The 13,554-nt window shown below is 37.4% G+C and overlaps 1 protein-coding gene across 3 annotated transcripts in view; it reads left to right on the top strand.

The window, feature by feature from the left end:
• Positions 1 to 13,554, top strand: part of LOC306863617 (ras-responsive element-binding protein 1-like) — a 58,563-nt gene that overhangs the window by 24,947 nt on the left and 20,062 nt on the right. For all 3 annotated transcript variants that reach the window (XM_079407062.1, XM_079407064.1, XM_079407063.1), the window contains 2 exons: positions 10,127 to 10,252; positions 11,103 to 11,332. In XM_079407062.1, coding sequence (XP_079263188.1) covers positions 10,127 to 10,252; positions 11,103 to 11,332 — 356 coding nt within the window. The remainder of the gene's footprint in view (positions 1 to 10,126; positions 10,253 to 11,102; positions 11,333 to 13,554) is intronic.

Below are 13,554 nucleotides of genomic sequence, written 5' to 3'. Positions count from 1 at the left end.
TTCACCTGAAACTTTGAGTTTTATCTCTCCTCCTTTATTTCATCTTTTCATCCACATGTCTGTTCATCTTCGCTGTTTTAAAGTCACAGCCAAACTCATACTGCATAGTATGCCACACATCCTTGGCTCGCATTCCTCTGCTCTGTCATTCATCAAATTCAGCTCTTCCACTCCTTTGCAGTGTGCATGTGGTCTATTACTGGAAAAACAGTGAAGCTAGCCATGTATGCATCTTAATGGGCTTTGGATCTTTTTGATAATGAGTTAGGTAAACAAAACAGATGTGCGAATCTACTATTTGTCAAGTCACAGGTTATTATTTTGCACAGGAACCTTTAAGCTTGAACTTTTAATCTGCATACATGCTAACGTCTGCTGCATGAAGCTGGGATCTGTCAGTGTTGCGTTGTCTTGTTTTAAGACTCTTGTGCGGAAAACACGAGATGTTTTCGGTTCAGGTAGGGCGGTTATGGAATGACTTTGCATCAAGATGCAGGAAGGAATCTGAAACATTTATTTGCGTTTGTTGCTTTGAAGCAAAAGAATGCGAATTGATGTAAAGACAAAATACCAGACAAAGGCCAGACTTAAAACTAAATGGAAGTTGACTTAAATTGTGTCATCAGTACAGGCGTTGATAATGAAAAAAAATGTCAAAGATAAAGATAGAAACTACCATTGCGGTGACACACAAGGTTTGTTAACATTAACTACCAATGAACAACATTTCTGCAGCATTTATTCATCTTAATTTAGTTAAACGCACTTTACTAATTTTTCAAATGAATGTTTATTCACATTAATTAATGCACCGTGAACTAACATGAGCAAACAATTTTATTTTTGTGAACTGATCATTTTGTACTATAATTGTACAATATATATTTCTCATGTTAGTTAATACATTTAACTAAAGTTAACAAAAGATTCCTTATTGTAAAGCATCAACAAAATGAACTTGATAACATTAATACATGCTATAAAAGTAGTACCTTATGCATTAACTAATGTAGGTTAATGATGATTTATTATATACAGTTGTAGATTATAATAATGTTTATCCACATTGTTAATTCATTTGGTTTATTTTATACCATGTATAATTTTAAAAATGTTTAACTTTTATATTAACTTAAGTTAAGACTGATACATTCTGTAAAAATATTGTTCATTATTATTTCACTTTAACTATTGCATTAACTAATGTTCTGTTCTGTTCAGTGTATTTGTTATTCATCTCAGTGGTTCATCAGTTTGAGTCTAAATGAGAGTTATTTACTTTTCCATTTCTCGTTCTGAAGTGTTCTCAGGTACCAGGGTCAAAGGTCAACATTCTGTTCTGTGTTATCTAGGTGAAAGTATGATGCTCCTAAAAGACAGACATTCTTTTACACAAAACACAGCAGAATTACAGAATTAAGCAGCCTTTGACTGCCATTCATTTGCTTCCACAATTGTATTATTCTCTTTGTTGCACCAATATGGAATGAAATTCTTAGGGCTGTTAGATTGTTGCTTTGGATGTGCTCAAACTGACATCTATTCATAGGAGCATGTTTAGTTTTCAGATAATTGACTCCGAGTGCTCCTGTGAGTCATGGCCTGTTGCTCAAGCCGCTCTTTCGAGCGCCTGCAGTCTCCCATGCTCAGACTTGTGCCGGATCTGTTGAAAGTCACGGAACAGGACCCAACCATTTATCACACGGCAGGGCATGTAATTATGATAGCAAAATGTATTAGATGTCGCCAAGATAATGTCAGTAACTCACTCAAATCTAGGGCTGCCACTAACGACTATTTTTATTTCGATTGATCTTACAACTAATTTTCCGATTAATCTAAACGATTAATTTCCCACGAAAAAAATCAAAAATTTTACTTAAAAATATTGTATTAAACCAAATGAAATCCAAATTTCTATGAAATCCTTTTTAAAAGCAAAAGTAAAGTGCAACATAGAGTGCAAGAAGCAAGTGTCCATCTCATATCCAAATCACTGAAATCACAGTTCAGTATTATAGTGTAAGAATGACAACATGTGTTCTAGTCTAATAATAATAAACTTATAATCAAAAACACTTTTTAAAGGTGTATTTACCAGAAATATTATTTACCAGAACTTATTTAGGGGAAAAATGTAAATGTGTAGTATTTCTGAAAAAAATACTTTTTTCTTTTTTACTATGAAATCAATTAATTGGACATGCTTTTTATTATTAAAATTTAATGGAACAATTAAAATGGAATCCAGAAATAATGGAAAACAGAATTTGGTACAGATAAAACTGTAAAACTCAATTAATTAGACAGGCTTTTTGATTAATAAAATTTAACAAAACTGAATTTGGAAATAAAACGGATTTCATAGGGCCCTATAATTATAATATATATTTTTTTTGTGGTAATACAAATGGATTTAAGTGAACAATAGCTTTTAAAATTACTTAAAGTACATATATAATAGCAATGATGCAATAACAATTAGTTCAAATAAAGTATCAAAAGCAAGAAATCATATGGTTTTATTGAGCAAAGCTGTTAAAATACATAATATATTATAAACAATAGAGCTAATGTAGATTATGCATCACAACAAAGGCCTGCAGGGGCGCCAGCGGCCTGATGAGTGTTTTTACACATTACTGTTTAATATTGACCAAGCACCATTTAATTCAAACGTACACTTAATCTTTAATATTTGGCCATTTCTTTAGGACAGAAATGCTACAGCCGCTGTAATTAAATGATGTGGACATCAAAACATGTAACTCAGAGTGAGGGGTTGAGCTTTTATTTTGAAATCACGATGTGTTCTCCTGTGTTTGTGTAGATTTATAAATGATTTACCTCACAAATCTGATGAAATGGCGCATGTTGCGTCCCCAGATGAACGTTATAATAAACCCAAACTCACAAAAACATGCAGCGATGGAGTAAGAGACGCTCCACATGTAAATAAGTTTGTGTTACTACTGTGGGTTTAATATATCATGCAGCCTTGGAAAATAGTCTAATAATGTGTTTTATGGATTCTCATCCGTGAAATGCGCCACTTCCGGTATTTTGCCGATTAGTCGGCGTGAGCAAAATGAAGTCGACGAGTCGCGACAGCCCTACTCAAATCAACCAAAAGATGTCGCCTTTTCTGCTCTGTGAGACTTTTCCATCGTGGTACAATACGTTGTTTTACTTGGGTGTTTGATAGGACGTTGAGCTGGTGGTGGTGACGCATGGTTGTGTGAGCCTGAGGCCTCTTTGTGAGGCGAGGCAGTCGTTCATCAAACAAAAACCTGTTTGAGTTGCTGCACAGATGAAGGAGATACCGGGATTTCACCATAAACAACAGCCGCACAAAAAGACTTCAGATTGTGGTAAACATTGTATTAAACAACTGAGATTGTCAGTGTTGGAGAATTATTCTTAGTAAGACAATAAAAAGCTTGTTTTAGATTGAAAAATGGCAGATGAATGCATAGATGCTTCTGATGCATGTGCTGGTGCTCAGCCACCCGTTTTTATATTTTTTGCTTATTATATCGGTTTCTGTTCTGCTCTTGCTGCATTGAACTGATTTTATTGAGGAAGTATTTAATAAGAGGTCTGTTTTTCTCACACTACTAGATTACGTTGTTTAGGTCACATGGAACTAATTGTAGAATCATGATGGTTTAAATACGTTGTACAATAGTTCTTTGGTCAGTCCAGTTCAGTTTACCCTCTGTAACACCTTCACATGTCTGAAAAATGCCAGAAACCCATCCAGAACATGTCCTCCAAACAGATGGAGACTCGTCACAACATACTGCAATGAAGCACACAGGACCAGAGGTCTCATTAATTGTGTATTTTCTGTCATTTATTGACTTTTATCAGTAAATTAAGGAAAAGGCTTTGCAAAACACATTTTTCTGCTACTTTAAAAACAAAGCAACGCTAAATATTCACACTGCACTTTTCCTTCCATTGACTTCCAAATAATACGCATGCAAATGCTTCAGACCGTAAACGCAAGGCCGTGCGAAAAGTTTCGCATTTTGCTGTGGGCCAAAGTTCAAACATGTTGAACTCTGACCTGCGAATTCACATCACGTGATACCATGTGACCAACAGCAGATCGATATGTCACAGCATGACCTCGTAACTGAATTAAAAGAACATCAATTTAAAACTGCAGCACCGCAGGAAAGTGGAGTAGATTGTAAGTTTTTACATTTTAGATGTATTATTATTTGCTATGCATTGAATTTAAGTTTTTAAAAAGGCACTGCAGACCTTGATGTCATATCACACCTGTTGCAGCATCCGAGGAAATTTTGCATGCTCAGTCTAGTGTGACCAAAGCTTAAAACAAGTCTAGAAACCTCTTCATTCGACATTGTTGCATTTCGCTGCTCTCCATCTGTTTATTAATTTGCCTAAAAGTGCATCTGTTATAAACTTGTTTGACTTGCAGTGTTGGATCAATATTTCAGCCCTACAAACAGCAGTTACCAAACAACACTGTTTACAATCCAGTCACAAGGTCCATTGATACTAACTTTAAACGACAAAATGTGAGATGTGTCCTGTAAATGTGTGCTTTTAATTGTTTTTAGAAACTCACCGTTCTTGTGGATCAGGTTACAGGATTTGGTTGATTGTGGTGATTTTCATAGGTGATGGCCACACCGATACATGCTACCGAAGAGAATGTTTTGCCTCAGGACATTTCTTTTGACTTTAATGGGGTTTATAACATCCCGGTGTGTTTTGCCTTGAGCACAATGCAGGTTCAGTAGGCCATTACGTAAAGTTCAGAGGCTTATTCCCCTTGTGAAATACCCAACAGTCAACTCTCCAAGGCGAATGACTTTCGAATGTATGATTTACTCGCGAGTAAGAGAGGGAGTACTAGTAATATTCCTTCCACTCTATCCTAGTTTGGCCCCAGACCAACCCCGTTTCTCTTGGTCTTTGTAAACACAGTGCTCTACTGATACCATGATCTTTGCCCTCAGAGAGTTAGAGAGGCCAAACGTGAAAAGTTCAAGCTGGCAAACTGCACACGAGTCCATAAACTGGTGGCTGAATGCACCGACTTCGTCATTTGAGTGTGAGGTTTTGTGTAGCTCAGTCTGGCAAGTCAGGACATGGAAAAGCGGAGGAAAGGCCCCAGTCGGTCAGAGTCACTCAAACATATGATTGGTAGGGATGAGAACGGCTACTATGAAACTCTTCTTTCACACTAAGAGCTTTAGGCTTCCTCTACCGCCTCATTTATGTGTGTTAGCTAATACTTATTTCACATGAGACTCTGGGTTTCTCCTGTTTCCTTTTGAGCGCTGTGATGTCAAGGAAGACACTGGAGGCTGTAATAAACAGCCAACATATGGCCACTGGATTTACTGCTGTCACAACCCGCTTGCCTCGTTGCAGACCTATTCTCAGTTTAACCACAAAGCAAACTAGTCCCTTTTTCAAACCATCTCCCACTCAGGAAGAACATTTTATATTTTTATCCTCTCCTTTCCCTTTATAAAAGCCATTCAAGACTTCTTCCCACCAGGTAACTGAGAATCGGCACTAGGGTCGCTCCATATCTGTTTGCTTTTGAAGTGCACGTGTCACTTTTGGCAGTTTGGCTCGGAGCTATTGTCTGACAGCCATCCTCGCAGGCCCAACCCACCCGACTCAGTCATTTGCATCCCGGAAGCCAGGCCAATTACTTTATAAGAGCTCCTACTGAATGTAAGCTAGAACTGTCGGTATCTCACAAGGTTGCCAAGGTTTTTGACTAAATTGTACATTGGCAGCTTTCTGGCTAGAGTGGATGCTTTGGCTTCAGGCCCAAGTTTTAAGGTAAATTTAGATTAGGAATGCTTCTCTAATAAATAGTCAGGTGTTATTTGGACTTGGTAGCATCATATTTGTGTCTCATGGTAAAGAAGAAGGAAGGACAAGCCATTGAGAATTAAAAATGTCAAGCTGAAACCAACTTTTTGTTGCATTGATTGGTCATTTGTGTAGCATCACGAACGTGCTGGCCTTAAATGTTAAACCAGTGGCTTTTTGCTTTTTTTTTTTTTTTTTTTAATTTAGTAGTGTTCATAGATTAAAATAAATGACTAAATTATAAATAATACTGAAATAATTAAATAGGAAAATTAAAGGCATTTGGGGTTAATCAAAATAAGAGAGACCTTGATTTTTATTTGTTTTATCTTATTTTAAAGCTTTTGTTTTAAAAAGTCTGGTTTAGACTGATTTTAATTTAATAGTGTTAAAAATTAATATGTTAGCTAGCATCAGTGCAATGCAAGGCCTGCATAAATGCACACTTGCAGAAATAGCTATAATCATTTGAATGCCTAGTGTATTAGTTTAGTCAATATTTTAGGTGACACTGTAGTATAAGCACCTATTAACTAGTTGCTTATTAGCATGCCTATTATTAACATATTGGCTGTTTATTATTACTTATAAAGCACATATTCTACATTACCTTATTCTACATCCCTAATCCTACCCAATACCTAAACTTAACAACTACCTTACTTACTATTAATAAGCAGCACATTAGGAATTTGAGGCAAAATTCGTAGTTAATAGTGAGAATAAAGTGTGATCATATTTCATCTAATTTTTTTAATGCCTCGTTTAAGATTTTCCAGTGGTTAAAGCTAGTGGCTTTTTCCAACTGAAAACACCCTGTTGTGAAACATTTTTTGGTTGCAAAGAAATGCAGTCAGTTTACTGTTAACATTACTAATTTTAATTAGCATTTAAAAAATAAATTCTACCATTTTAAAGTAGTTTTGTTTGTTTTCTATAACTTTTCAAAGGTAAGCATTCACATTTTCGTTTATTTTAGAGGATATGTGAAGATGTTTATGTAGGATAAAGCAGTGAGACAGATGGAAGACGAAACAAGATGGAGAGACGGAGAGAGAGGGAGCAGCAGAGGCATTCTTGCTTGCTCGGTTTGGCACCGTGTGAGGACTTTTCCACTCTTGTGTGCTTCTGACTGACACACAAACGCTCAAAAAGCTCACATACGGTCATACACGAACGCACACGCCAGCATGACCATAACAACATATTCTCTCTTCATAGTCTCCCAAAATCACCTCTGCTTTCCCACCGTTTGTCTTTTGACTTGTTTTAACAAGGATGTGTAAGAAGCTCTTTCTGTTGTGTGTGTGTGTGTGTGTGTGCAGGAAAGTGAGAGTGATGGGTGGGAACAGATGTAGTAACAGCAGCCCCCCCAACTCCCTCCACCCCCACTATCTCTCCCGGCAAGAGAGCGAGAATCTTATGACAAGTACAGCTCACTCTCTCCCCGAACCCCCGCCCCAAATCCTTGCACAACTCGAAACCTGCCCTGCTGTTGTGTAAGCCCTTGTCTTTCTACCTCTAATCATCAACAGAACCCAACAGTCTCTTACTCGACTTTCCACTCCCGAATACAGGTTTTCCCTCCTCTCCCTTTTCTCAACGTTCACTTCTTATTTTCAGCATCTTTCTGGTTTTCTCTTCTTAGTACTAATTTGTCTCCCACCACATTCATCAACTGTTAATTTTCCTGCAAAAACGCCCCACCCATCATGCAAACATCCTATCAGAGGAGCGGCCTTATCTTGACTAATGAGAGCTTTGATGAGATGCTTGTTTATGGCTTCCATAAGATGATAAGGTTTTACTGATCCTTGCATTTAAACTAGCTAAAAACATGGGAAAACTGATTAAATTCTAGTTTTAAAACTCATGTGGTGTAACTATTGAGTAGAAAGTAATTCAAAAAGAAAAAAGTGTTTTCTTTTTTTTTTACACATCACAATCATCAAAAAGTGTGTGTGTGTGTGTGTGTACTTGTTTATTCTACATTGTGGACCAAATGTCCCCCCAAGCATAGTAAAACCTGAAATTTTTGACGAGGGAAAAAATAATAAAAAATAGTAAATGATGTTTATCTGAAAGTGTAACAATGCAAACAGGTTTTGTGTAAGGGGTAAGGTTAGGGTTGGGTTAGGAGATCAAATATATCGTTTGTTCAGTATAAAATTAATAGAAGTCTATAGAAAGTCCCCACAATTCACAGAAACAAACGTGTGTGTGTGTGTTGTTTTTAGGGACCATTTGAAATTTTACAACCTGAACTCAATTGCTTTGTCAAAAATGCTAAATTAGCTGATATTTAATTAAGAGACCTAATGACTTTGACACACATGGTTTGTCTGGAAACACATGAGGAGGTATTACATTGGAACAAACTTGTGAATGTTTGTTCTGTATAGTATGAATGTGTGTACTATGAATGAAATCTGGAAGTACTACATCCGCCATGTTGTCATTGGGCCTATTTTACACTTTTTACGCATTTAAACCTTCTTTCTTTATTACATAATGCACATTTCTTAATATTATGCCTAAAATGTGTTTTAATATAACTATTAATAAGGATTGTATTATCTCTGTATATTATCACTCTTTAAATGCAATATAATTCAAGTGCACCTGAAGTATACTTGCAATAGTTCCACTTTAGCACACTCAAATATACTTCAGTATGTCTTTAGTTGGACTTTAGCACTACTTCCACACAATTAAAAGAGCATTAAGCACAAAATTAGTTGTTCCAATTTAGCAGACTTTAAGTATACCAGTTTAGTATGCAGCCGCAGCACATAAATATGTAAATGTATTTGTAATATACTTAGCACAAAATAAATGTATTTCAAATACATTTTAGTATATTTTTTCACCAGGGTAGTCATCCATTCATCTATTGTTTTTAAGAAAACTACGCATTCAGACATATTGCTGTTTTTCTCCTACTGTACAGGCCACATGGTCTGCAGAGGTCCTCTCTATGATATAATTTCTTAATTTGTTATTATTTGTTGTCACTAAAGTGAATTGAATGTGCTTGTCAACACCCTCTTTAGTTAATTTGTGGAGCAAGGACTGTCCACATTCAGCTGCTGTTGTACGTGTCTAATTGAGTGCATTCAGTACTTTGCTAGCAGGCTGTTTCAAGAGGAATTTGGTTTACCTCCATTTGGCTACAAGGCGTATGTGAAGTCTCTTGTTGGCCCCCCTGATCATATCTACCATGTTGTTAGGGTCCAGCCAGCAGCAGATCCTGTTGTCCAACATCCTCGTCACACACCCAGACACACATTCCCTTATCCTCTCTCCAAAAGAGGAAGCGGCCCAGACCACAGAGGAGCTTCCTGTGTGGCTGCGGATGGGAAACGGCAATTAGCAAAGAGAGAATCTCGTTCTTTTCCCCATCATTTTCCCCTCCCAAATCTCTCCTGTCCTTCCTCTTGACAACTGTTCCAACTCTCTCTCCCTCCTTTTAACACATTATCAATCTCTTTTAGTCATTAGCACACTTATTAAATCATAACCAACACTTAAGAGTGCTGCTTTTTAGGTCGATGTACCTCGAGCATCTCCCATCATCCCCTCAGGAATGAACCCCTTGTGACCTTCCCCTCTTAAAAGTAGCGCTTAGACCCCCCTGCGCATCCAGATTAGTATCTACAGCCATCTGCCATGCCGGCGCCCACCAAAGCAGAGATTTTACTGTGTGGTCGTCTGTAGTTGTCCAAAAATTGGATGAAACCAATCATGGCTTCATAGGTCACACCTACGATGTTGCCAGTTGTTTCAGCCAATCAGATCTCTGTTTTTTTCTTAAACTTTGCAAGAAAGAGAATACATAATTAAACTTCATAGTTCACTATGGTGTCACACTTTGTTTTTATGATGACTCTTACACACTTGAGTTGGACATACGCTTGTGGTCATGAGACAGGCGGACACGCTCCCTCACTTGTGCTCTCCAGACAGGTGCTGGAGCCATAAAGCACAAAGAGAATGTGTTTACTGTGCCTCATCTAGAGAACACGCGTTATGTTCCACTGTGACTGTACCAAGTACTCTGTGTAGTGCACTCGCTGGACAATTTTCCATTCTTCCAATCGTTTTAGCCCCCAGATGCTTTAGAAGGAAGGAAGCTGTTCTCTAACTAGCTGTTTTCTTAAAGTCAAGTTTCCATAAGATACAAGCTGTTTTTCCAGTGCACTCAAAACATCCTTGGTTTATTTGCCTAACCTTTTTTTTCTCTCTCTCTCCATAGTTATGGAAAATTCAACAGAGGAGACAAGAACAGAATCTGCAAATTGCACCCTTACTAGGGAGGAGGCGGAGCAAAGCGATGAGCGCCAGAGCCCTGCCCCCACAGGAACACAAACAACACACACAGGTAGAAATCTGTCTGTCTATCTATCCATTGATCCATTGTTAGTTCTATCCATCTCCATCCATCCATCTTTCTATTATTCATTCTAATCATCTATCAGTTGTCCTATAGGTAATTTTATATATCACTTAGTCTGTCGCTCTCTTTCCCTCCATTCATCTATCTTTCCATACATCCATTGTTCGTTCCATTGCTGTCTTTATATCTATTGTTTCTTCTATCCATCATTTTGTTTATTGTTTTATCCATCCATCCATCCATCCATCCATCCAAAAAGTGGAAAGTGGATGGACCTTTTCCATCCATCCATCCCAATTTATCCATAGATCGATCCATCCATCCCAATTTATCCATAGATCCATCCATCCATCCCAATTTATCCATAGATCCATCCATCCATCCATCCCAATTTATCCATAGATCCATCCATCCATCCCAATTTATCCATAGATCCATCCATCCATCCATCCCAATTTATCCATAGATCCATCCATCCATCCATCCCAATTTATCCATAGATCCATCCATCCATCCATCCCAATTTATCCATAGATCCATCCATCCATCCATCCATCCCAATTTATCCATAGATCCATCCATCCATCCCAATTTATCCATAGATCCATCCATCCATCCCAATTTATCCATAGATCCATCCATCCCAATTTATCCATAGATCCATCCATCCATCCCAATTTATCCATAGATCCATCCATCCATCCCAATTTATCCATAGATCCATCCATCCAATTTATCTATAGATCCATCTCTTTCTACCCATCTATCGTTCTATCCATCAATCTTTCTACCTATCATTCATTAAAATAATACAAAGAAATGAAAACATCCACAGAGAGTTCTACCAGTGTAGAGGAGGAAGCAAATGAATGGGAGAACGGACAGAATAGATTAGACGGAGAGATGGAGGTAGCCGATGGGGTGGACCTGTCTTCCATTAACTCCATGATGAGCACTGTGATGAAAGCAGCTCAGCTTAACAGCAGCGTAGACTCCGCCCACACCACGCCCAGTAAGGTGTCCGTCAAAAGCCCCAGCACCACCCGCAGTGGAAGAAAGAACCAGGTAAGAGGTTACGCAGAATAAGAGTGAAAATCACATGCATACTTGATAAATGTGATATTAGCGAATATATTTACACGCATAAACCTGCTATTAAAATTTATATATGTAAAAACAGTAAAGTAAAAGTAAAACACAGAAGATGTTTCCTAGTATTTTGTGCAGCAGAGACAGTGTTGATGTCATTTTGCAGTCGGAAACAATTTTTAAAATATTTGTGGTTATAAAACAAAATATATTTATGATCCAAACTCAACACTGGAATGTCTCACACTGATTCATAATCTCGAAACAAACTCATACTGACTCAATCCACAAATAAACCAATCAGACGAGCCATGGCAGTGTCCTTGGATGTGTTCCAATTCACATACTTTTATTATACAAAAGTTTGTATTTTGCAGCTGATGAGAAAGTTGATATTTTTAAGCACGTAACCAGACAGTCCAACATTGTGGCTTGTTACCACTTCATAAAATTGCATTGCACACAATCAAATTGTGTATCATCTAGCTATATTAATGACCTTAAAATGAATTTTTAGTTAGTTTAATGCATTTAAAAACTGTTGTCTACAGTAGGCTGATTTTGTATACTGTTTTTAATGTAACACTAATTCTAATCTTGCACACTAGAGATGTAAGGTTAGTTAACTGGGATGCAGCTCTAAATAATGAATAGTTGCTGCTTGTATACGTGTGTTTTTGTGGTTAGAAAGTAGTACAGGTGGGAAGGACTTTATGGATGCAGTATCCTGCTTTTAAAACGGAAAGTGACAAATGGTCTTCTGGCATCTCAATCCACCTTTTGTTCACCCGGCTGCATCACATGGCTCCCATTAGAGTATGCAATTCATCCCTTAACACTACGGTGTGGGGCAACAGGTGTCGCTTTTAACCCCTTAACACTCCTGTGGAACTCTGGGGGGGGAGTTTAGTCTCTGAAGTTTTGGATCCAAACCATCCACCTTAAATATGTTCCTTCCACGTTAAAAAAAAACCCGTTTTAATTTTACCTGTAGGATATTAGGTATAAAATCTCATAGACTTGCATTGAAGGACATGTCATATCTAGAGACCAGAATAGAAATTTGAGTGTGGGATGTTTTAGCCAGTAGGCAGTGTTTCACCTGGAGAGGCTGTAGTCTAGTTCTCAGGCCTCTTTCGCTCCTTTTGAGGAAAAGTAAAGAAGCTTACAGTGCGTTGTGTAATTTACTGGATTAACGGAGAATAAAGAGACGCGCCAAAGTACAGAACACTGCAGACAGGTACTGCTGAACACAAACAGGTTCAGACAAAACCGGTAAAAAATACAAATTGCTAACAGGTGTTTGCTCAGGTGCACCATGAATTGTAACGGTGAAAACAAAAAGATTATTTTTGAATCATCCAAGGAAATTGACTTTTCAAAAGTACAAAGTTTTTTTATGCTTTTTGAAAGATGTCTCTTGTGTTCTTCAAGGCTGCATTTGATTAATGAAATATATACAATTAAAACAGTAATATTGTGAAATATTTAAAATAACGCTTTTCTTCCATAATATATATTAAACTGTAATTTATTTCTGTGATGCGCAGCTGTATTTCCAGCATCATTACTCCAGTCTTCAGTGTCACATGATCTTCAGAAATCATTCTAATATACTGATTTACTGCTCAAGAAACATTTCTGATTATCAGTGTTGAAAACACTTGTGCTGCTTAATATTTTTGTGGAAACCGTGATACGTTTTTTTCAAGATTTTAGGAAGAACAGCAATGAACAGTACTTATTTGAAATAGAAAGCTTTACCACCATTTTTGAACAATTTAATATATCCTTAATAAATAAAAGTATTATTTTCTTTAAAAAAATCTTACAGACCCCAAACATTTGACTGGTAGTCTGTAGTCAGTGTATTAAACCAATTGATGACCTATAGACTTTTTTTAAGCAGGTCGGTATGACTGAGTGAAGTGTGTCGATGAAATGAATGGGACTTCCTTATATGATGAAACTATCACTGCCAGTTTAGGTCAAAAAGCAAACGTTGTCTGTGAGAGACACTTCCCCTCATAACATGTAGAACGGTAAATACGGTCAGCTTGAGCTTGCTGGTCCTGAACTGAAGCCAAGAGAGTCACAGAAGGAAAACAAGCCCTATGCCAGCATGCCACCAGAGGAAAAGGAAGTGCTCTTCTCTTCCTAGAGATGTTTTTGAGGACTCCAGTCTAGTTTAACCGCTT

The sequence above is a fragment of the Barbus barbus genome (genome assembly GCF_936440315.1).
Source record: "Barbus barbus genome assembly, chromosome: 44".
Taxonomy (NCBI): Eukaryota; Metazoa; Chordata; class Actinopteri; order Cypriniformes; family Cyprinidae; genus Barbus; species Barbus barbus.
Note: the sequence above shows the minus strand (reverse complement) of the source record. Positions and strands in the feature narration are given on the sequence as shown.